The sequence below is a fragment of the Chiroxiphia lanceolata genome, chromosome 5 (genome assembly GCF_009829145.1).
Source record: "Chiroxiphia lanceolata isolate bChiLan1 chromosome 5, bChiLan1.pri, whole genome shotgun sequence".
Taxonomy (NCBI): domain Eukaryota; kingdom Metazoa; phylum Chordata; class Aves; order Passeriformes; family Pipridae; genus Chiroxiphia; species Chiroxiphia lanceolata.
Window position 1 is genome coordinate 62,941,329 of NC_045641.1, and position 24,330 is coordinate 62,965,658.

Sequence of the window (24,330 nt, forward strand, 5' to 3'; positions counted from 1 at the left end):
CTGCCCAGGGTACACGCTCAACAGCAGAGCCCAGCCACTTGGGATCATTACAGACAAAGCTCAGGGCACTTCTGGCACGCCTAGACTTGTTCATCCTGTTCTTCAGAGGCATTTCAGCCCAGCCCAAAGCACTGTGCCTCTTGTCCCCTGGCACCTCCCAACCTTATCCTGCAGGTACAGTCTTACCTTCAGCTAAATCACTGCCTTGCCCCAAGAGGTGCTCTTTCACCAAAGCACTACAGCACTCCCTGCATCACCACAGCAAGCAGCAAGGTCCTCAGTGCACCCACCCAAAACTGGCCGACCAGAAAGGCTTGAAACACACAGTTCAGTGGCACTTTTGCAAGACCTTCAGCAACAAGCTGCAATGTGATCACTGAGCTCACAAAGTGAGGCACAGACGGAGGCTTTAAGGAGGCTTGTAGGGTTTTTGAGACAAACAGCCCATGTCTTTTGGTATTCACGAGAATACAACCAGTTCTCAGCCCACCTTGGGAACAGATAGCTCAAGACCACCTTCTTTCAACCACCGGTGAGCAAGCCTTGGCTCTTGAACCTCACTGAGAATGGCCCTGAGTGTGCTGCCACAAGGTTCACTGTATAGCCATCAGCTGTGGGTGGAAGCACAGCTGTTGGAACCATCCCTTCCAGCTCCCATAGGATCCCAATCCACACCTAGCAAAGCCCCATCCAGAGTGACACGTTAGGAGCCCTGGAGAGCCATTATCACCATCTGCCTAAAACTCACCTTTCCCATGGCCTTCCTCAGTTTGAGAAACAGCCCTCTCGACTGAAGCACACAGTAAGATTTTGGCACGTGGCACATACGTGCAGGAATGCTGCTGCCCATCCCTGCTTTGCATTATAATACATGAGAGCTTCTTCCTTTATGTTCTGTCTGATCGATATGTCCTCTGCAGACTGTTTCCCGCTGCGGTTTCACTCTGTTGGTGACAGCCAAGGCAAAATCCCAAGACACATCAGGGATACAGGCATCAGTCAGCGCGTCAGCTGGGAGGAAGCAGCGAGGGCTGGCTGCTCCATGGAGGAAGGTGAGCGGAGGGTGACAGAAGGCAGTGACCACATTGGCAGAGGCACAGCCCCACAATACCTAACCAAGAAGAACAGAGCAGGTCTGGTGATGGGAATCAGGTTCAGCCGACAGTCCAGTGACTGCCAGGCAAGTCCATGGTGACGAGACAGATCCAAGGTCAACTCAGGGACTGAAGTCCACAGGGCAAGGTCCATATAAACAGGGTACATGGCACAGGCATAACTGCAACACAGCTGCAAGGTAGCCCAGCTGGGGAGCAAGAGCCTCAGCTAGTGAACAGCAGGACAGGCCCTCACCAGGCCTTTTTAGCAGAGCTTTTTTGAAGAGCTCTCTTCAACATCAGACACTTGTGTGATTATCTAAGTCAGCCCTGAGCCCAGGGAGCCAAACCCCCAGGGGACTTACTCAAAGTCCTGACACTAGACACCATGCTGTGTGAGCCTTCTGAAGGCAGGTGTAGATGCAAGAGATGACTGTAATCTGCTGCCAATCTCCAGGCTGAAGCACCACAGCTCCTCAAATGCCTATGGTAACAGCAGTGGGCATTTTAAAGTAAAAGGTCCTTACCAGGCACCTCTATGCTTTCTGCAGCAGTGAAGTTCTCTACTCTTATAATTGATCTTGATCACACGGAAAGGAATGTGGGAAGTTGCTGTTAAAAAAGGGAGTGAATAGGGGAATTGTAAACCATGTAAAAATAGCCATTTTAGCAAAATTTTGAAACAGTGCTGGGGACAGAAATCAGTGCAGTGCATAGGAGGGAATCCTGCCTCAGGGGTACTATGGGCACGCACAGACCTTCTTAAGCTAAAACAATATTCATGTTTTCATTCTGGAGAGGGAAAACTATCAGCCAAACTGAACTTCTGACTCCAGCAATTCTGGTAGTTTCTGTTTATTCACCCTGTTTTGAGTTGGACCTGAACCAGATCCTGTCTGCATCTCTCTCGGGTGTTTAGAACCCACCTCTAAGTGATGACAGGAAAAATCAACTGCTCAGCATCATGCCATCCTCACTGGTCCCTGAGGATTTGTGCTATCCTCACTAGCCCCTGAGGAGAAGAGGGGGCTAGCATCCCCCAGCACCCTTTCTGGACCAAGACTACGGTGTATCAAGGTACAGCGGTGTGCTGGGTTCAAAGATTTTAGTCTAAACTCTGCTTCCAGCTTCTCTCCAGCAAGGCCCTACTTGAAGAAATCAAGCCTGAAAGAAATCATGCTTTATAAAAGGCATAGAGGGCTGTGCCACAGGCACTGAGACACAGCCAGGCTGCAGTTTGTTGGAAGGGAGAACCTCCATTAGCATGAAGAAAGAAGATCCAACAATGGCATTTTAGTTTGTAGGCATCTTAATGCCTCTGAAACTGCTGGCCCACCTCCTCCTGCCACTGTGTCAGCCCAGCATGCCTCACCCATCACCACATGGATGTAAAGCTGTAGTTGCCAGCGTGGGGATGGGGGCCCAGGGGAATTCTCTGAGGCAGTCGGGCTCTCCGGCAGCCTGTCAGCTCCCAGGTCCACAATGGAAATTAATCACTGAAGCTCAAGGAAGCGCACCTTAAAGAAAAAAACAACAAACGCCACTGACTATGCTGAGGAGGCAGGGCATGTCCAGCCTGTTGAAATGACATGGTAATTAAAACTTAATGAAAAGTGTCATTTATCGATGAGTTGTATTAACCTTGTCTGAAACCATTTGGACAAATTAAAACTCCTCTTGGCCTTTTCCTGCCGTGTTAAAAGCAGCAAGTCACGAAACAAATCAATGACGCCAGCCACATTGGCTCTTTGTTTGGGGCAGAAGAAAGCTTTGCTTTTGGAAAGCTTCAGCTGGCATGGCTTCAGCCAGCAAGACACTGCCTCCTGGCCTCTGCCAGGGCCCCTGCTGGCGAGCCCTAAAAGAGATTGCCAGGGTACTTACATGGGCACATAAAGAATGCTCCCAAAAGCGCTGCCGGGGACCAGCTGTCCCACTCCGGGGGACACTTCCAGGTTATTTGCATGAGCAGATATAAATGTATGCCCCAGAGAGCACTGCCAAGGCTCCTGCTGGCACGCAGCAGGGGCTGCTGCCAGGGTACTGGCCCCAGCACAAAGCAGCACGGGCCTTGGGGTGAGGCTGTCACGGACCCCGTGCGTGCACATCTCACCCTTGTGAGGGTGTTTCACAGCACAGCCCCTCGAGGGGTCATGAGGGCCCTGCATCCCAGCTGGATCACTCTCTGCTGCCTCTGTGCCGGCCACAGACCTGTAAAGCAGAAAGGCTGCCAGACCTTGAGCTCTTTCCTTCCCTCGCCCAGCTGCGTCCGTCTCTCTGCAGCCCCATGACAGCTGAGCAGCTCAGCACTGTGCCACCTGCTCCCCACCTCCAACATATCCCCCTCCAAATCCCATGCACAGCCACCCCAGGGACAGTCAGTGCTTTGCCTCTTTGGTTGCACCCTCCTTCCCCAGGGCTCCAGAGCCTATGGAGGCCATGGGCCGGTCAAGCAGCATGCAGTGACCAGGAAACAAGTGGACACCCTGGGAGGAATTTAAATGTACCGGCTTAGGGAGGGAGGACAAGCCAGCCTTGTGCGTGCCTCCTCCCCACACAGCCAGGTAAGGTGAGCAGCAATGGGCAGGAGAAAGCACAGGGGTGTTTCAGCCACTGTTGGGGATTCTCACACTCAGGCACAATCTGCCCACTATGGCTTCTGCTAAGAGCTACCCCTAAACACACGCTCACACGTGCTGTCAGGTTTGCTTAGGCTGTGACCCTCATGCTTCCCCCTGCAGTCCTGGCCCTGGTCAGGGGGCTGCTCTTCTCCCACTTCACTCATCTGCTGCGCAGCCACTGCCTTGCCACAGGCCATCGCATGTGTGAACAGCACTGAGTGTGTGGACGTGGTGGTTGAGCTCCAGTTGTTCTCATACAATCGAGCAGACACACCAGGCCGGTCCCTTTTTGGGTGATGTTAAATCCTTGGTCTCTGTTACAGCAGCCAGTGACACAGGGAATTATGTCCCTGGGCCAGCAGCCCTCAAACAACTGCAGTTGGTACATGCACATTGCTGGCAACATGCAGGGATGTTTAAACAGGTAAAACATTTTTAGAGACAAAACATTTAGGAACTTTCCCTTTGGAAATGCAAATGCTGCAGCACAGCCAGGGAAATCAACCTCTGGCAGAAATAAATCTAATAAGAAGAAAGTTTGCTTGTTTGCTTCCCACCTGAGCAGGTAGTTCAGCTATGGAACTCACTCCTTCCTCCAAGACCTTTGTATAAGGCAAAGGATTTTTTGCACTTTTTCGTAAGTGCCTAACACAAGCCCTTCCTGAGGTGAGGACTCTGTGGACCTCTCCCTTGAGCCATCCCTCTAACCTTGCATTTCCCTCAGGACTGGTCAGCACTACAGTGGGCATATTCAGTGCTTGGCAGTTGAAGTAGGAAAACTGGTTTTGTGTTTGATCAAACTAACTCTTCCTCTCTTTGTTTTTGCCAGGGATCAGTGTCATGGGCAGGGAACACAAAAACCTCCAGTAGGTAGGAGCAGAACATCCCTACTGATGAAACATTTCCCAAACTCCACAGGCAAAGGCTGAATTTATCTTTGGTAAGCAGGACTTACATCACTAGAAGTTTTTGTTACTTTTATTATAGCTTTTAAAATTGCCTGTAAAAATGTTTGAGACCAGTTGAACTCTTTTCTGAATCCTGCTAAGACCCCTGGGCTTCATCACATGTGGCAGAAGCAAGTTCCACAGGTAAGATGTGAAGAGTGTGAAAAGATACTGCCTTCAATTGTCCTGATATGATTTCTAATGTAATAGAATATCTCTGGTTTTCACACAATGAAACACAGAGATGAGTTTCCAGTGAATCTTTTTGAGCTGCTCATTCTTTTATGGAGTTTTATCAAGCTGCAAACACAAAGAAGGGAAAAAAAGACTTTGACTCAACCCTGTCTGGGGAGGAAAATGCCTTTGTTTTTCCTGTGGGGTTCTGCTTCCCATTTGCATTCAGAATTACAAGTACTCTGTCTAGTGTCAAAAGCAAGTTCTTGATGCTCTTCCTTTTCCCGCACCTTGGGTTTATCCAGTCTTCTTGCAATAGCAATGCCAGTGTAGGAGACTATTAATATAAAGTGTTAGCAAGCAAAATCTGCTGTGTTGATAAGGGTATATGAAGAGGAAAACCCCACTAAAGCCTCAGGCCTCCTGTTTAGTTTTCAGGGTTGCAAAACATTAAAAAAAAAATCCCTTTTTATTAAATTGGGCAAACATGGTCCAGAGAAACTGAGAGACAGATGTGGAACCCCATGATGCCAGGGCTACAGACTCGCTTTTCAAGCTAAAACAATACTTTAAAATGAACAATTCATTACTCAGATCTGTGAAAACCAAATGAAGCTCAGCCTTTCCTAACCTTGACATTTTCCAGACTGCTGGCCAAATCCACGGGTAGGACACTTCATGTAGAATAGAGGAAATAAGGCAAGAACTGTTTATTCTGCTGGAAGTCATGCTTTAAAACATAATAGGATAAAAGCTTTATTTTATTTGAAGTGCTGGAGAGACCAAAGGAAACAAATTCACATCTTCATTTTATACTGAGCTTACTCTGTAGAAAGGCATTTTCTTTAAAGGTAGTTTAACTTCCTGCTTTCTCTCATATTTGAGGTGGGCTTTTTTTAAACAGTAGTTTCAGGGAATTTTTTTTCACTTATTCACTTACTATTTCATAAATGTTAAAGCCTTTCATTTGTCTCTGAAATCCTTTGACAAAGTTGCCTGGCTGTGAAGAGAATCAGAGTTTGCTTCTAAAAAAAGGTGTGCAGTTGTCTTGTCTGTGTCACTGCAGAAAATGGGGCAAAGAATTGAACTGTGGCCTCGATCAGTGCTGTGTGTTCTCTTGAGTGCAAGGCTTCTCCATTAAAGATCTTGTTTTATTCTTCTAACATGGTTTGTTAGCTTTCTAAAAGGAGACCTCAGGATGTCACTCGACCTTGCAGAAGGAAGGAAACCTGAAATGCAGGCTGTTCTCCCATTCTGAACTTACAGCAAAACCTTTGCAGAGGGTTCAGTATTGTTGCTAAATAAATGTAGAACCACTGTACCATGCATGGAAAATAGGGAAAGCATAGCTATGTGTGAGTGTTCCTGGCTTTACGAAAAAGACATTCGCTTAATGACACCTTGCATGTAAATAGAACAAAACAGCAACCTACGTAATTTATATAATTTCAATTCAAAGGAGTATAAAATCCCATTCTTCCCTCCCCACCTTTCTTAGAATGTGGGGACAAAATGCTATGTGCCCTTTCTGGTATGGGACGGGAGTTTGAGATGGTGGATTCAGCTTTGTTGGTGTGCAAACAAGTCACGTGTGGTTAGCAGACAATACTACTTCATTTTTACAGATATTTGAAAGAGTTTGTCACTTATAGGTCTGAATATCATGATTCCTATAATCCGTTGATAAAAAATGAATTTGTGCTCAGTAAAAAATTTAGAAGTCAAAGCAGCTAATGTCAGCATTAAACTTCTTGGTTTACGGTAGACTTTGGTGTCTAAAAATAGTGTGCTAGATAAGGAATAGAAGATGCAGCAGCCAAACATTTTTGTTTTGATCTGCTGCACTGCTTGATAAATCTACAGTTTTGAGTCGTAGAGCAAGGGAAGAAGGGGAGACCTTCAGGAAAGCAGAGCATCCCAGTCTGTGGGGGTCAGGGTTGATCCCTGCCTGTGATGCAGCAGGTTTCAGGAAGGACAAAAGACAGAAGCAGCCAGGGCATCAGGAAGGACTGAGAGTGATGTAGTGGGAGCTGCAGTTTTGGCTGTGCCATGTCCCTTATGGCAGTTGATTGCTAAGAACTCTGGGGGTGCTGGTGCTGACTGGGGTCTCCTGGGATGGAATGTAGAGGATCCTGGTGTCCCACTCTGCCCCCAGCAGCCTCCCTGATGCCTCATGGGATGGAAAAGGGTTCAGGGGGCCAGGGTGCCCCCTGCCCCTCCAGGTGGCTGTTGGGTGCTTGGCAATGGGTGTTTGGCAATGCCTTGGGCTGGAAGTTTTGGTCAGTTCCCAGAGCAGGGATATTGCTGGCAGTGAGACTTGCTGGAATGAATCCCACACCCTGGGGGCTGTGCAAGATGATTAGAGGGACAGAACATCTCTCCTATGAGGAATTGGGATTATTCAGCCTAGAGAAGAGAAGGTCTCTGGGGAGACCTCATCACGGCCTTTTAGTACTTAAAGGGGACTTATAAGAAAGATGGGACATATTTTTTAGTAGGGCCAGTTGTGATAAGGCAAGTGATACTGGTTTTAAACTAAGAGAGACTAGATTTGGACTAGATATAAGGAAGAAATCTTTTATGATGAGGGTGATGTAACACTGGAATAGGATGCACACAGAAGATTGCTGTGGATGCCTCATCCCTGGAAACATTTAAGGTCAGGTTGGATGGGGCTCTGGGCAGTCTGATGTAGTTGAAGACATATTTCCCTTCTCATTGCAGGGCAGTTGGAGCTAGATGACCTTTAAAGGTCCCTTCCAATCCAAACCATTCTGTGATTCTGTGACACAGCCATGCACATCCACACCCTCCCTTCAGAGGGCTAACTGGTCTGACAGAGAACGCCTTTCAGATGTGACTTATCTTCTCTGAGTGACACCACAGAGTCCCAGAGTACAAGATGCTGTGCATCTTTATTTCTAGTGACTAAAACTGGTGATGGTAAAGGCTTTACGGCTCTGAGCATTCCCAGTTCTTGTGTAGTGCCCAAAGACACAAACCAGAGAAAGAATGAGTGAAAGTGAAGCACAACAATTAGTAAGTTCATTCACCAGAAGGCCATTTGCATGTGTTGTTGCCAGTTGCTGCTCCACTTAGCCATTACAAGCTATTTTGGCAACCAGGGTGTGCTCACTGGTGTAGCCCAACCCTGCCCTCCTTGCTGTGTGTTTCGCCCCCATCCTCCCCCAGTTCTGTGTATTCCGTGACAGTCTCTGCCAAACAGCATTAGTGCATTAGCCACTTCTCAAACGATTGCTTCCCCACTGGGCAGGGTCTCTTCACAGCGAGAGGACGGAGACCGCCAGCCTCTCAGCTCCAAAGAGATTTTTCCCCTCTCCAGTTAGTGGTATTCCCTGAGCCCTGCTGATGAAAGACACAGATGTGTCTGCAGAGGAGCAGCTCTCAGTGCCTGCCTCATTCCCCAGAGCCCTCTTCAGCCAGTTTGATGTCTAAGTGGAAGGGAAGAAAATAAGCTGACAGTGGGGTTACCACCCAGATGATTTTCTGAATTGATTAGCTGCTTTTTCATAGGTCTCACAGCCATACAAACAGCCACCTCGTTGGATCTCACAAGCTAAGTAATGACCTCGGCTAGGAGAGCTCCAGAGAAAGACCAGCCGTAATGATGTGCTGCTTCCTTATGAAAGAAACAAAGGAAAAGCCAGGGGAAAACAACATGAAGGGAACTAAATAATAGCTAGATAGAGGCAAGGGAAGTGCAGCTTGCAAGAGTGAGACAAAAAATGAGCACCTTTCAGCAGCAGCTGCAATTTCTGTGTAAAGGGTTGGGCAGGCAAGGAAAAGAGAGCTCAGACCACAACTTTTCGAGGTCAAGCCTGTGAGCACAGGGCAGGCTCATCCGCAGCTGAGGGCCTTCTTTGGGTGTGTTACGGTAGAGGTGATGTTCAGTAAAATCCAGATCCCTTCAAGCTGTCATGTGCTGGCCAGCCTGCTGCCACATGTGGGATGGCAAGGAGCAGCCTTAGCAGCTCTGGCCATGACCTCTCTGAGAAGCACTGCCCCTTAACCTGGGCTTCTGCACCCCAAACCTTCCCAAACAGGCAGCTTTCAGCTCAAGTGGAAACTGTCCATGCCATAGACCCCCCCACCGGTGACTGCCCCTCACTCCCAGCCTCTGCCCTGCTGCTGTAGGGTGGGAGTGGCAGGCAGCAGCACTGGCTGTCATGTCAGTGCACACTGTCTGTCTGTCTCTCCGGGGTCTTTTTTTGGTGGCAAAACCTCTGGAATGTGCAAACAGGAGGGCCCGGGGCAGGACTGTTGAGCCCAGCAGCCATATTAAAGCTTCCTCAGTTTCTCCCACCGTTTCTGAGAGGGAAGGCTCTCCTTCAGCAACCTTGGGCAGCCACACTCATGGGGAAACAGCAGGGAGGGAGGGCAAAGCCCTCTCTGACTGCACTACAGAGCACTTTGGAGTCCACAAGTGTCCCACATAAAGCCTGAGCTTCACGTGCCTCTGAGCAGAGACTGCCACTGGGGCATGCTCTGCTGGACTCCACAGAGATGGTGGGCACCTTGAGAGGGGTGAGTTGTGGAAGTGGGGAGGCCTAGGCTGGGCTTCTAAGGACTATGCTCATTTAGATCAGATACTGAAACTCTATCTTTGAAGGGGAACAAATGGTCTAGCCTTCCTTATCTTTTGCTCCCGCCTCCTTCTCATACCCCAGAATAATGCAGATTAGAAGAGGGAGGGTGAGAAGGGAGCCTCATCTCCTTGCTCTTTCCCATCTGTGCTGTGCTATCCTGCCAGAGGTTTTTATTTGACCAAAAAAAAAAAAAAAAAAAAAAAAAAGCTGGAAATAAAACCTACACACTCTATATTCCCTCTGCAAGTGCCCCAGCCCAGAACTGCAGCCTGCTGCTCTCAGCGCCTCTAATTAGCTAAGCAAGGCAAGCACTCATTAGCCCCACCTGGGTCACTCTACAATTGGGAAAGGGAGCATTAACCCCCACATGGCTCCAGAATAAATAGGTGAGAGGCAGATTTGTTCCCTATGGCTGCCTGTCCTGGCAGCAGGGCCCTGGAGCAGGGTGCCTTTGGGTGGTGGTGCTGGGAGGGATGTCAGTGTAAGGAGGCTGGCTGTGCTGACAGTGCTCCTCTGCAGAGTCCAATCTCTCCCAGGGAGGGGTTATCAGCTGCAGATTTTGCGGGGAACTTTGGGAAGGGCAAATGTTTGTTAAAGCACCACAGAGCACACCACTGCAATTTTAGCTGCTCTTGTGCTGTGAGTGCTTTTCAGGTAGTGTCTCCCAGAGTATATTTGTGTGGGAATAGAGGGAGACTCTGGCATGATGGGTATGACTGCAGTGACAGTTTGGTTTGACACTGATCTGCTGTGTAATAGCCATAACTTCAAAGACCTTAAGCAGTGCCAGCTGCCAGCTTAATTAAAAAATTACATGTGTTTTTTGCTAAAGTTACAGCGTAAGGGATAAGTGAACACCAAAACTATTCCCTGTGCTACAACTATTTCTCTCCTTCTAAGTCAAAGTTTTTCCACAGATCAGGGGTTTTTTTCAGCTGTGGTTGTGCATCTGGCCCTAGTCTAGAGCCCAGGGTGACAAGTACAACACATACACATGGGATAAATCAATCACTGTCTGAGGCTGTTTGTAGCCTTTAAGTAAAGATACTTACAGGCTGGATTCACCCAAAATGGGCAGGTGGAGTAAGTTTTAGAATAGAAATAAGTGTGTGGCTCCTCGTTCAGTAAAGTTCATTATTATTTTTAAGAAATTGGTGCAAAACCATAGAAGGCATCTCTCTGGGAAAGGACAAGAGAGGAACAGGGGCATCTGTTCTGCCTGCAGGCAGGAGATGGTGAAGATCTCCGAGCGGCGGTAAGTGCTGAAAAGAAAATATGCCTCTGTCCTTCTCTCTCTGTTACAAAGAAACAGCATGGGGCACAGCAGCTGCAGCAGGAAAGGGATGGGGAGTGCTTAAAATACTTCTTGACTCTGACTGAATCTTGGGGCTGCAGAAAAGTCCTGCCTTCCTCTGCGTCCCCCACCCCACAGGTGGGATGAAATCTGGGGCAGAGAAGGCCAGCGGTAGAGCCTGGCATGAAAGACCCCTTTTGGGATTGGGAATTATACTAGGTATACCAAAAATGTGCTATTCTGCCTCTTGTTCATCATATGCAATCAGAGCAGCAGTTAGGGAACCCTCCCTGAGTTTCCCAAGGCAGGCCACACAAATGATAGTACAGCAGGAGCCACTAAACCAGTAAGGAACAAGTGACCACAAGTCACCACCTGGCCACTGCTCACAGACTCTTTTTTTTCTGAGAATCATTTCTCAACAGGCATTGATCACAAGTATGGAGATACCAGGAATAGATGTAAGAGGCTGACAGCCACCAGCCTGAGGTACCTAGTGGCCTTCTGGGTATAGCCAGCAGGAAAACGATTCCTCCCCAAACCCTGCCCTCTCTCATGCCGCTTCAGGTGAAGGGCCAAACAGTTGGCCTGAGACGCTGGAAAACTCCTCACTCAGCAGCTTTGAGATTTCCATGCAGTTCCCTAAGCAGAAAGGTTTAAAAAGGATTAGTCTACACGGGCTTCGTGTGTACACACACAGGTACGTGCTCATACACACGCAGGCCTCCTCACGTTATTAACACCATGGGAATGTCTTGCCTACCCTGACCACGCAGGCTATCAAGGTAGGCAATAAAGCCAAAGCATGGCTACGAGTGATATGGAGTCTGTAACTCACAGTTAAGCAGATCTTGTAGTGAACAGTGACATATTTGGCAGTTCATTACAGCACTTGTTGCCTTCCACCTATAGCATTAAGGGCATTTAACAGATTGCATAAAATTGCATATAGCTACAACTATATATTAACATCTTCATTTCACAGACAAGGATCTTGAGGCATAGTGATCACTGCTACTAACAGCAGTGAAGAAAAAAAATAAAGGGTTACTATTTATGCTAGCTCTTTCCCTCCTGTATCTTTTTCTCAGCTGGATCAAAGGAATTAGTTTGGCTGGTTTCTCTTTTATTTCAAGTTTTCTTTCTGTTTCTTAATCTTCCTCAGCATGGTTTTCAAAGTTGGAAAGACTGCAGGGGAATTTTGGTTGTCAGTTTGGTTTATATTTAATATCACTGTTGTAATGGTATCCGAATGTTTTGCTAAATGAATATTTGCTTAGTTTTGCTTTCAACTTGAGTCCTGTGATGCTAGTTCAGACAAATGGTAACCCTCTCTTATGGAAAAGAAAAATCAGTTGAGAAAAGCCATGCCTTGGTAAGATGAAGGTAGAGCTGTGATGGGTATTTAGCGACTCTAACTTACATTAGAAAGAGAGGAGAGAAGAAAAAACCAAAAGTACCATAGTTTTGCCTCTCAAAGCAAAGAGATGCTCCAGGAAATGGTGGACTTGTGGGGTATCCTTTGGAGAGGACAGAACCAGTAATCATTTAGGCCTCAGCCTAGAGCTCCTGGGCCACCTGGTACTTGTGGCCACAGGGCTGGCAGTAGAGCACAAGCCACAGTCGGATGTTGGCTGCCAGTGGACCAGCTGATGGACCTGGAGAGGTGGTGAGCTGGGAAGAGGGCTCACTCCTGCAGCATGCAGTGGCTGCTTACAAGCTTAAACAAGAGAACACCCAAAAACTTGTATATCATGATCCCAAACCAAAAAGCTCGTTGAATAGGTCCCACAAAAAATCAGGTCTGCAGGTGTTTGCAATGACCAATGCTTTATCCTCCACTGGCTTTGTTCCCACTTCCAACAAAGGCAGCAAAGCAGAGTGTTGTTACTGCTTGTGGCCTTGGGCCATCGAAGACTGGTGACCAGGACACAGGCAGATGAGAGTCACTCTGGCAAGGACAGGCACACCCACACCAGCTCGCCAGCCAAGTGCTAACAGGAGTATGGATACTTATTGCTGACAAACCAAACTCATACTTGAATGGGCTGGTCCAGCTCGTGCTGAAGCCTACACTGCTGCCTCTTCTCTGCTGCTCTACGTGTGCTGGCTTGGAGACATGCTCCCTACCCCACTTCACTCTGAATACCCACAAATGTTTGGCAGGAGGTGCCTGAGTGGGGTATGGCTCAATATATGCATCCAAAAAATGCCTGCCCAGCTCCCGCCTCTTCACAACCCACAGATCAAAGAGTAGGGGACTTAAACATGAAGTATGGCTGGCAGCTAGGCAATGCTTCTTGACAGATGATACCCTGCAAAAAGAAGCATGGCTTTTGTTTCTCTGCTTTTCGTAGAGTCTTGCCTAGAGAAGCAGCAGGATGGCCCTAGTCTTGTGTGTGAATTTTATGTCACAATTCTCTCACACAAGATGGGTGGGAGAGCATTTTTCTACCACATCTCCCTCATGCTGGTGAGGTTTTCTCATGTGCCCAACCAGTGTGTTTGGGAAAGAGCAGGTGTTGGAAGCCAAGTGGGTCAGGACAAGGTGATCTACTCATCTATTCATCTTGGGACATCGGAGCTGTGTGGTGCCACTTCCCTGGGGGGGCTTGCAGGACCCATATTGTCTCTGCAGACTTTCCCCTATCCTCTCTGACCACTGATCAAAGGTACAAAACATGTTCCATCCAGAAGCATCTCTGCAGTATGTACTAACAAGCCATTTTTCCTCCTCCCAGCCGTCCAGCTGCCTTTAGCATAGACTGCCCACAGCAGGACACATTTTACCAGGGAGGGGGAAGATTAATTTTTCTTCAAGCTGAAGCTGTCTGGAATTGCTTTAAGACCAGCAAAATGCAACTGCTCAGTTTACAATGTACTCAGAGCACATATGCCCAAACACTACCAGGGGATTTTTAACCATCAGAACCGGCTAGAACCTATATGCAATATTACATCTTGAAAGATAGGATCTCTGGAAAATCCATCCCTTTCCCTCTCCAAACACACACCTGCCCTCTCCCCTCCCCTCCCCCCCCCAGCACTGTGACCCAGAGGGAATTGTACTGGCACTGGATATGCTTCCTGTGTTCTCCTGGGTCTCCCATGGAGGCCTCTCATCCCTTACAGAGCCTGCCCACCTTACAAGAGCTTACACAAACTGTTCTTTCCCCCCATGGAGTCCACGTAAGGTAGCACACTTCATGTCACTGGTGGGAACAGCCCTAGCTGGGTATTTGTGGTGACAGGAGGTGGTAGGAGGATTTGCTGTTTGCCTGATGTGCTGGCTCTCTGACTTAAGTTCCTTAACCCCCTCAGGCTCAGCTGTGACTCACTGCTGGTATTTGATCATATTTTCAGAGCAGGATTAATTATGCTTTATTGCTTGTTCACGTAAGGGAGCAGTATCATTTAGGTTGGAAAAGACCTTTAAGATCATCAATTGCCATTACCCAGCACTGCCAAGCCCACCACTGAATCATGTCCCTAGTGCCACATCTACATGCCTTTTAAACACCTCCAGTGTAGGTGGCACAATCACTTCCCTGGGCACTCTTTTCCAGTGTTTGACAACCCTTTGGGTGTAGAAATTTTTCCTAATATCCAATCTAAACCTCTCATGGCACAACTTGAGGCCATTTCCTCTTGACCTATGACTTGTTAACTGGAAAAAAGAGACCACTCACTTTCAGGTAGCTTTTGAGGGTGATTAGGTCCCCAGTGAGTGTTCTTTTCTCCAGGCTAAGCAACCCCAGCTCCCTCAGCCACTCCTCCTAAGGCCCATTCTTTGGAGGAGGAGGAAGGAGATGTGCCCCATAATTTAGTGACCATTCATTCTAGATGAGAAGGTTAATAGCTTGACCACTTCATATTTTAACCCCAAGCCTTTTCCCTCTCTAATTGTAAAGCATAATGGGTTTTATTTCCATACAGCAGTTCCCTGTGGGGCTTTGTCTAGATGTATAAATCAAAGCTTTCCTGCCATGTTTTGGGGCTTGGGGGCAGATTCTGCCCTCTCCCAGAGCATAAAGTGGGGTCATCCCCATGGCTTCCAGCAAAGTTACCCATTTTGTCTGCATATTGCTGGGAGTGGCCCCTGGGAACAGACAAGGCAAAGATGGCCACTCAGATAACTGGCAGGATGGTTGGGTGCTGATGGTTGATTGCAAATGATACTGTTGATCTGGGTGATCAAGTGGTTGGGTTTTTCGATGCCATGATGTAGCAGGGCAGAGAACATCTTGGGGGCTGGGTCAGACAGACAGAGCTGCCGGCATACATCCCTTGCTTCTCAGCAGGAAAATGAGGCTTAGACATGAGGGTGAACCAGGAAGCCTGGCTGTGGGAATCCCAAAACTCAAAAGCTATTAAGTGCAGAAGAAAGAATAAATCAGCTGGCCCTCCTCCCTGCCAATGCAGGCCTTTCTCCATTACACATCTACTTGTATTTTTATCAAGTCACAGGTTTAAAACTACTCAGGTGCCTCCACAGAAGCAACTGTTCCACCACAGGCAGGTGGTTTGCAGCAGGGGGAAAGCAGAGGTACGTTGGCAGAGCTGTTTGGGAAGCTGGGAACAGAAGCCTAGAGGTTCTTCTGGGCAAGACTGTGATCCATTTATCAAATCTCTGTTCAGGAGCCTACGGCATCCCTCCTGCCTAACTTTAAGGAGCGCTAGCAGGTTTTATTGGCATCCTATCAGCATGGGAACCCCTGGAGCTGAGCTGCAAGTGTTTGCTGAGAGGTGGTAAAACAGAAACAGCTGAAAGAGTCAGTGGATGACGGTGCCACGAATGGCACAACAGGTCTTTTCTTTTTACTTCTACGCTGCTGTTCAACTGGACCAGTGACCAAGAAAGGGGACCAGCTGCTGTCATCGTGTGGCCTGTTGTAAATACATCACATGGCCTAAGTCCACACCTCTGAAAGCCTCTGAACAGCGAAGCTGCCATGGAGGACACAGGGGCTCTATCTGCCAGGCAGGGTTACTTTCCAGCAGACAGTTATTTCAGGAGTAAGGAGACCACTGCCATGAAAATCATGTCCAGCAAGCAATCCTTTGGACAGCTTTAGAACATTGGTTTTCATGGTGATTGGAGACAACACCTTGCACAAGCACCTGCAAAACCATGCCAGTATCCCAAGCCCCCTGGTCCTGCTCTCAGGTCTGTTCTAATAGCCACCAAGGTCAAGGCTGTGCTCCTGTGGAGCTTTCCCTTAAGTGGTGTCAGGAAAAGCTGAGTATCTCAAAACTCCCCAGCTACAAGCAGGACTGTTCTAGGAAAGGTTTAGAGATGACTACCCAGATTAGTCACTAGCTCTTTTCCTTTGAGTCTGGGCACCTAAAATCCCTTCAATCCATGAATCTGACAGCCATTCCCCATTTTGATCTGCCTACAGTCATTTTTCTCTGAGTGACTTGACAGGTTCTGAAAGTCTTTCATGGACCTTGTTCTGATTGAGACCTGCCTGGATTATTTATGCTAGAGGAAGCGATCCTAGCTGGAATGAACCTTGCACTGGAATGAACCTTGTGTCTGAACAGTTTAAATTGTGTTTGTCCTGAGTGAACTTAATTATACATACTAAAAAAGGTAAACCGGTAAAAATTCAGTTTAACTGTTTCAAAAACAGCTACATCAGGAATCTGGAAATAAATCAGTTTTGTTATATGTCAGGGGGACTTTTCTACAAGTAGGGCAGACCTCATACCAATGCCAATACCAGGAATGTCTACTCCCTGCCTTTGGTATTTACAGAGAAACTGGATTAAGTTGCTCCACTTCATCTAAATAATAATGTTTAGCATGTAAGTAGCATTTTACAATTTCAAAGCAATAAACATGGAGATACCATGGTAATGAGAACTGACAAGGCACTAACATTAACTAATTAAGCCTCACAACTTCCCTGAGGTATCTAAATACGACCGTTCTCATTTTATAGATGAGGAAAAAAATATATAAATTGATTTACTCAAAGGCACAGAGCAATTCAGGGAAAGAGCTGGAACCACGACTCAGTTCTGCTAATGTCTAGGTGGCTGCTCAGCCCTCCATGAGGCTCTGCCTAATTTCTAGAGTCATGCATCAGTGTAACCTCGTATCCCATTCTTAGCAAGACTTAGAAATAAATTACTTTTAATTTCTGCTGACTGCTATGGAAGGCGTGGGATTTGAATATCTCCCTAGCCAAATGTAGCAGCAATAAGTGGAGGTATTGGTGAGGCTGGAAATGGATGGTGGTGAGGTCACAACAAGTTAGCGCCGGGGAGTTGCACTCACCACAGAAGTAGCATAGCAGGAAAAGCAACTAACAGGTGGGTGTCAAATGAAGTGTTGGGAAGGTCTGCCTTAGCCTAAACCACCACGGGTTTTGCCTTTCCAGCCCCTCCACAGCTGCGGGAATTGGTATGCACACAGCCATCCCATCTTTTAATTTGGATGGGCTTAGTGGTTTACGTCAACCCTGAATCTGGCCCAGAAACCTCCGTTGGGAGCACAGCTTTGGCACCAGTGCTGAACAGGAACCGTCTTGCTCCGTGCAATAGGTACTCAGCACTTCTCGGAGCATGTGAGATCAGAAGCTTTAGATGAGAAATCAAGCTTTCCCTCATGTCTTTAGGTCCAGGCTACAGAAGGCTGGTTGCAACAAAGAAAATTTCAGCTGCACTGCCAGCTCTGCTTTGATATCTCTAATCCCCATCTAAGAAGGTGTTGAACAGAGAACTGAATCATTATGGCTTGTAAGCAAAATGGTCTTTTAATTCCCCTAAAGGAATATAGTTTTTCTCTCCTGGAGTGACTGATGAGGAGCTCCTCTATGCATGGAGCACTGCCCTGCTGTGGAGCATCCTCTGCATTTCATCTGGGGCTGCTCTCTTTGCCTGTGAGTGCCTTGCCTCCCCAGCACACTGCACCTGAGCCGAATAAGCTTAGGCTGGGGTGGTGAATCCCAATGGGTGTTCAGAGGCAGCCTACAGGAACCAGTACCGGGGCACATGGTACACGTATCAGCACCATTGCTAACCGCTGGTCTGGAAACAATTAAAGTATCTCTTTGTTTATGCCGTAGCACTGCTGCCTGTGGAATAGCTGTGGGCAGCAGAAGTAGAGACAACAGACCTGGAAAGACATAAAAGCACCGGGGTTTGTGTGTCTCCTCGCTCTGCTTCCCGCCGAGGTTTCTAGGGCAGATCACTAGCTCCCCATCTTGTTTTGTAGCCATTCAAGCCAGTCCCTGTCTGACTTGTCTCTCTGCCAGATGTACAGGCCGGTGCTCAGCAGCAGCTGTGAGCATGGTTGACCACAAACAAACCCGTACGCGGTGGGCCCCTCTCAGTGCTACTCTTTGGGGAAGACTTGGAAAGATCCAGATTCCCTGGCTTCGAATCCGTCGCCACAAATTATTGTTCGCCTGTTGATTGCTCTCTAGGGGATAAAACATCAAGTTACAACCTGTGGTTTTCAGCCCCAATGGATTAGGGGCAGAAAATCCGTTGAGATCCAAGGCTTAGATCTGTTGGTTTGATATGTAGTTCAGTAAAGCACACAGGAGAGGAGCCATGATGGAGGGTGCTTTGCCACATCAGCGCCAGCCAAATTCCCAGTAGGTAGATGCTTTGTGACTAAGAGAGTGAATGCAAGCTAAAAAGGCACGATGCTGCTGATTTTCTGCCTAAACCAGTGGTGATGTGTGTAACTGCTGTTATGCTTCACGGAAAGCGTGGCTACACTTCAATAATGTGAAATCGCTTCTACTTTCCAGTGGTTTGCTCAGCTGCAAATAGTGTTGTGAAATAAATATCTGGGTTGTTACAAAGAGCATCAGTCAGTTTTTCAGATGCTAGGCCAGGTTCTTGGGAATGACTGCTTTAACGTTATCTTGTACACTGAGCAAATTAAATGTGTGCATCCAGGAGACAAAATAAATACTGTGTGGCACTTTTGTTATTGCACCCTCCAAGGCATAGCAGCTGGGTCTGCACATGAAGAGCTGGAGAATACATTCTGACCAAGCAACAGGCTCTTCAGCAGATGAGCCTCAAGCAGGCTGCAGAAATCATGGAAAACCTTCTGCTAACTCAAAGCTAAAGAGAAGTGTTTGTGTCTTAGCTAAACCTGAAGCCCTGCTTGCGTTAGCTAAAGTTTGAATGTAGCTGTACTGACACCGTATATCCAACTTCAGCAACAGACCTGTGCAAGCTGGTTCATTGCATCACAGTGGCAAAAAAAAAAAGTGGGAATGCCAGTTTTCTCTTGTTCTCCTTCAGTTTCCAATTCCTGCCTCCCACGCTTTCTCGCACTGCCCAGGCAGACCCTGTGCTCTCTCATACCCCCAATTAGCAGCTGCCTGCGCACTCCATTCATTTTCTACCTTAACAATTGGCTCACCTTTTCATTGACTCCATCATCTTTCCTCTTGATAAGTTAAATTTTCACCTTGTTAGGCTGCTTAGATCCCACATTTTTTTCCTTCCTCATCTCACCTTCTTATTCAACCCAGCATCATCCCACTCACCAGCAGAGCCTCCTGTTTGACCTTGCCTTCACTGGGCATTTCTTTATCTTTCTGCATTTAGCTTCTTCCTCCATGACTTTACTCTCTCTCTCAGCTGCTCACAGCTCGTTCTCTCTACTCCTCACAGCATTCCTGCTCCTTCTACTCCGCAAGTGTTTGTCACTACAAACTTTTCCTTACTCCCTGCTAATTAGAAAGGAGATGTATTTACTTCCCACCTCTCACAGTATTTACCAGTTTCTCTCATCCCCTGCTTCCCTTGTGTCTCTCTCATCCTACACAATCTCTTGACTACACCAATGTCCTCTATTTCAGATGTATTTTGTTGTCCTTCAACCACTCCTATTGGCTTTCATGCCTCTTATTTCAGCCCCTTGTGTGCCACTGCTTTCCCTACTAGTAAAATCATAACTAGTGGCACAAAATAAAGAATTGTCAAAATGCAACATGGCTTTCTTCTCTCGACTCTCCTGGTTTAGTTACAAGAAGCAAAGTTTCTCACCTGCTGCCACATCTCTTCTGTGATCCCTCTGGCTGCCTCCACGACCCTAGTCCCACCACTACCCAGAAAAATCTGTGCCCCCATTTTCACTGTATGTGCCTCAGTTTCCTTGATTTGTTGTCTGAGTCAGAAAAGCAGATCAAAGGATTAAAGCCAGACCCCCAACACCAAGTACTTGACTCCAGTCTTTGCTCTGTTCAGGAAGGCTTTTCAACTGTGATATGTAAACTACAGCATCTCTTTTCTCAGGAGGCCTTGAACAGGTAACAAGGAACTTGAAGATGGATAAAAATATGAAGAGTCCTAGAAGGTAGAAGTGGCCTGGGGTGAAAGTAGGAGGCTAAATCACACCTGTCTTCTACTTCATAACTCAGAAAGCAGAAAGAAGCAAAGGCAGTGAGGTTTGCTGCTGCTAGATTATTGAGGGAGGTCAGCACAAAAAGGGGAGCAATAAAATTCAGACGTGCTACAACAGGGAGATGAAGCAATTCACACAGAGAAATGCAAAGGTTCTGTTTTGAAGAAATGTTGGGTTTAAGCTATTCTTAAATCATTTTCCCTGAATTAGGAAAACTTGAACCTCCCAAAGCTCCATCCTCCTGAGAATGTGCTGCCAGTGAGAACAGAATCCAAGGTTTATTCAAAAGCACTTCTGCAAGTGCTTCTGAGTCCTTATGAGGGAAGATTGCAGGTCTCCTGTACCCAGTTTACAGAAACCTAGTCAGTCAGACTTTAGCTTAAAGCCACGATGTGGAAACACAAGGAAGCTAAGAAATTTTTAAAAGAAGATCCTTATTAATGATAATATCAATTCAGCTGGTTAGAAACTGAAGAACTGACCTGTACCTGTCAGTAATCCATCCTCTTTCAGACGTGGCTACAAGAGATCTACCTGTCTACTCTAATATTACATTTAAGCTTTAAATCAGGCACAGGTGGCAGGTCTCTCTGGAGAGACCTGGAAAGCATTTCTCCCCTCCTTCTGTTCCTAGATTAAATGATTTGTCATACAGGAGTGGAGACATGCAGTCCCTACATCTCTACAACCTTTTTATTTGCATTTGGTATTTTGAATTTGGCTTTTTTTTTTTTTTTCCTCAAGAAAATGAGCTCAGAAACCCAGAGGTTACCCGGAACAACAAAAACAAGAGGCTTTGATTTGGCCCATCAGGACAATCAGAGTTCTTTTCTCAGTGTGACTCTACATGGTAGAAGGACTCAATCCTCAGCCAGTTTGGGATGAAAGGAAGAGAAAAAGTGCAGAAAGTAAGGGAGGAGTGTAAGTATGGAGGGCAGTGAGCAGCCAGGTTTGGTAATTGAACTGAAAAATCAGTGGTAGGGGAAGTATTACCAACAGCCTAGAAAAAAAAAGATGATCCATCCAAAAAAGATGAAGAATATAGCATACTGGGAAAGGACACTGCTCAGAGCAGGCTTTGGTTTTGTTAGTTATGAACAGGAAAACTCATAACCAAAGGTAGCTTGGAAGGAAAGAAGCACATGGATCAAAGAAGAGGAAATGTCATATTGTATTCACCAAGTCTTTGCCTACTGTTGAACAGCAGCAGGAAAGCAGAGATTTTCGTGCTGGAGTAATAAATCTAAAGAAGTGATTTCAGAGCAGTGTAAGAATCTAGAGCAAAGTGAAGCAACCTTAAGCGATTGTGGGCAGCCCTCAGCATCCTTGCATGAAAAGAACAATATAAAACACACTCCAACAGAAATAATGGGGACGATAGAGGGAGCCAAATTAATTTAAAAAAAAACTTAGGCAAAATTGGTACCATAGCTCCTCCGACAAAAAGAGAGATTAGGAGTCTTCATTAAAGTCCACAAAATTCTTAGTGGGATAGAGAGTGGGAATACTACAAAGCTATTTGACCTGGTGTCAAGAACAAGCAAAGATGCATCAGTAAGATAAGTCACAGCTGGACATTACAGGAATTCAGAGAGGAATGTCAGCATAGAGCAAGACAGAAATGCAACATAAACTGCCCTTACATGGCCAGAGGACAAAAAGTTTGCTCCATGGAAGAACTGGGCATTAGGTAATACTGTGGAGTTCTGTAACTGCCCCAAAAGAAGCTGTGTCTGAGGACTTGTCACCCTGAGATTTCTCAGGCAGAACTGTTGGTATTTTATACTGATCCTGTATGTTGACAAAGTGCTGTGAGTTAGCTTGCCCTCTCCTCTCGGCAGTCACCCTGCTGGAGCTGGTTCAATCCAGTGCCAGAAGACACAATACACAAGAGATCAGATACTGCCTTGCTCAAGATCAAGTCTTGCAGTCATTGTGCCTTGAAACACAGGGTTTCAGTATAACATATTGGTCTTCTGCAAGCAATAAATTAAGTCAAAAGGTTTTGGGGAAAATGGAAGCAAAGACTATGCTTAGAAAAATAGCGAACATTTTAGCAAAAACCTTGGTGGGGAAGGCCTAGGAAATCCGTGCTGTGTGTGTGAAATCTACAGCAAAGGAAAGCAAGGTCTGTGTGTGAAGAATGATATAGGGGGCCTGATGCTACCTCTTATATCTTATCCTTTTTGCTACTCCATTTCTCAAGCGACCCTCACAGCCCTCTGTAGAGCACAGCAGTTGCCATACCAGATCAGCCCACTGGCCCTCCTAATCCAGCCTTCTCACTTCAACAGTTGCTACTCTCTGGTACTTCAAAGAAAGGTGTAAGAAACCCCGTAGTGGACAATTATAGAATAACTTGCCCACAAGGGAAGTTTCTCCCTAATCCCCCACCATCAGTTCGTGTTTATGTTGTGCCTTGAAGCCTGACAGTTTATATCCCTTCTAAAATTTATTTATATCCTGTCTAATGTGACCATGAATGTTCTTGGTACCCATATAAATGTCTAATCCTTTTCTGAATCCTGCTAATCTCCTGGCCTCAATGAAACCTCATGGTAACAAATGCCATGTGTTAATTACACACGGTACAAACATTTCCTTGCACCATTTTAAATTTGCTTCCTTCCAATTTCGCCGGGTATCCCTTGATCCCGCAAAATTAAAAACGGCAATGAAATTAGAGCTTGCTCATTCTTACCGAGCCACACTGCTGTCTTTTGAGTTGTTTCTTCTCTAAACGAGCTGTTCTCACCCTCAGCCAGTTTTCCCTGGTCGGGCTGTTATGCTGTGGCCGATGGCACAGCGCAACACGACGGCTGCACATTCACACAAGCAGCAGCTCTGCGCCCTTGGCTGGCTGGAGATGGCACTGGAAATGGCGTGGAAGTGTGAGGTGTGAAGGGGAGAGGCTAAAAACGAGAATGTTAACTGAATGAGCGAAAGGAAGTGCTAAAAAAAGTCTGAATGGTATAAAAATTATGAGGGAGGGAGGGAGGTCCTGAACTGTGTTTAAACACCAGTTTTGCAGTGGTTTCACTAGAGGAAGGACTCTAAGATGAGGCAGCTGTGTACAGTGATCCTTTCTATCTGTTTTGAACTGGACTGTGGTAGCAAACTGGGAGGTTGTGAGGTGACACAGCGAGAGCCTGCAAAATCAGCGCGGCTTGGTGTGTTCGCTGAAGCTCCATGAGGGACACGAAGGTAATTAATGCGTTTCTGCTGCTGAATACGTTTCCATAAGACAGTTCAAAACAGAGGGCAGCGCAGCTCCCTCCAGTTCGGGGTCAGGACGGACGGCGGCCCTGGGCGTGGGGCTGAGGCACCGAAGCGCCTCAGGGCGGGGGCGCGTGTCCGGCTCCCGCGTGGCGGCCGCGTGCGGAGCGCGAGAAGCGCCGCCTGGGCGGCAGAACAACGTGAGAGCAGAAACCCCGCTTTGCTGCAGCAGGACCCAGTCCCAGCAGCTCCGCGGCATTCCCGCTGACCGGCCAAGGGATCGGGATCGGGACCGGGACAGGGACCAGAAACCGAGGAGCCGCCGCGCGGTGCCACAGCGGTCGGCAACCCCGCCTACTCCGCGCTGGCCCCACCCCCAGTGGGCGTGGTCGGTCGGGCGCCGGGGGCCTGTTGTTGTGGTGAACGCGGGGCCCCGCCCCCTCCTCGTGCAGGGCCGCGCACCGCCCCGCGCGCACCGCCCTCGCGCCTTTTGTCCCCGCCCCACCGGGCCGGCCGCGCCCCGCCCACCGGCCCGTCCCGTCTCCTCATTGGCCCTTCCGCCCTCAGCCACGCCCATCCCGCGCGCGGGACCCCGCCCCTCCCCTCGCACCCCCCCCCCCCCGCCTCCCCCCCCCGCCCCCCCGCGCCCATCTGTTCCCGGCGGCTCCTCCGCGGGGCGCGGGGAGCATGAGGAGCAGCGGGATGATGATGATGGGTCCGCGCGGCCGTGGCGGCTGCCCGCGATAGGGGAGGGCAGCGGCGGCGGCGGCAGCAGCAGCAGCAGCAGCAGCAGCAGCAGCGCCCCCGCCGGCCCTGAGCCGCCCCGTGCGCGGGCGGCAGCGAGGGGGCAGCGCGGGGCCGCCGGGGGGCGGCCGCTGAGCGGCGTGTGGCGCCGGGGGGCGGGCGGAGCCGCAGCGCCGAGCGGCGGCACCGCCACACGCAGCCGCCCGCGGAGTGAGGGGAGGCAGCGACCGAGCGGGCTGGACGGCGGCCGCGGG

General features: G+C 48.0%; 1 protein-coding gene across 3 annotated transcripts in view; it reads right to left on the bottom strand.

Moving 5' to 3' along the window:
- The window catches only part of ADA2 (adenosine deaminase 2), a 54,364-nt gene extending 30,917 nt beyond the window's left edge, over positions 1–23,447 (bottom strand). For 2 of the 3 annotated variants that reach the window (XR_004357080.1, XM_032687777.1), the window contains exons 1-2: positions 22,818–23,447; positions 19,257–19,439 (exon numbers count right to left, since the gene is read on the bottom strand). Coding sequence is in view for 1 of the 3 variants with exons in the window: in XM_032687777.1 (XP_032543668.1) it covers positions 19,257–19,330 (74 nt within the window). In the remaining 2 variants the exon portion in view is untranslated. The remainder of the gene's footprint in view (positions 1–19,256; positions 19,440–22,817) is intronic. The other variant, XM_032687780.1, reaches the window with a different exon arrangement.
- Between the last annotated feature and the right edge of the window lie 883 nt (positions 23,448–24,330).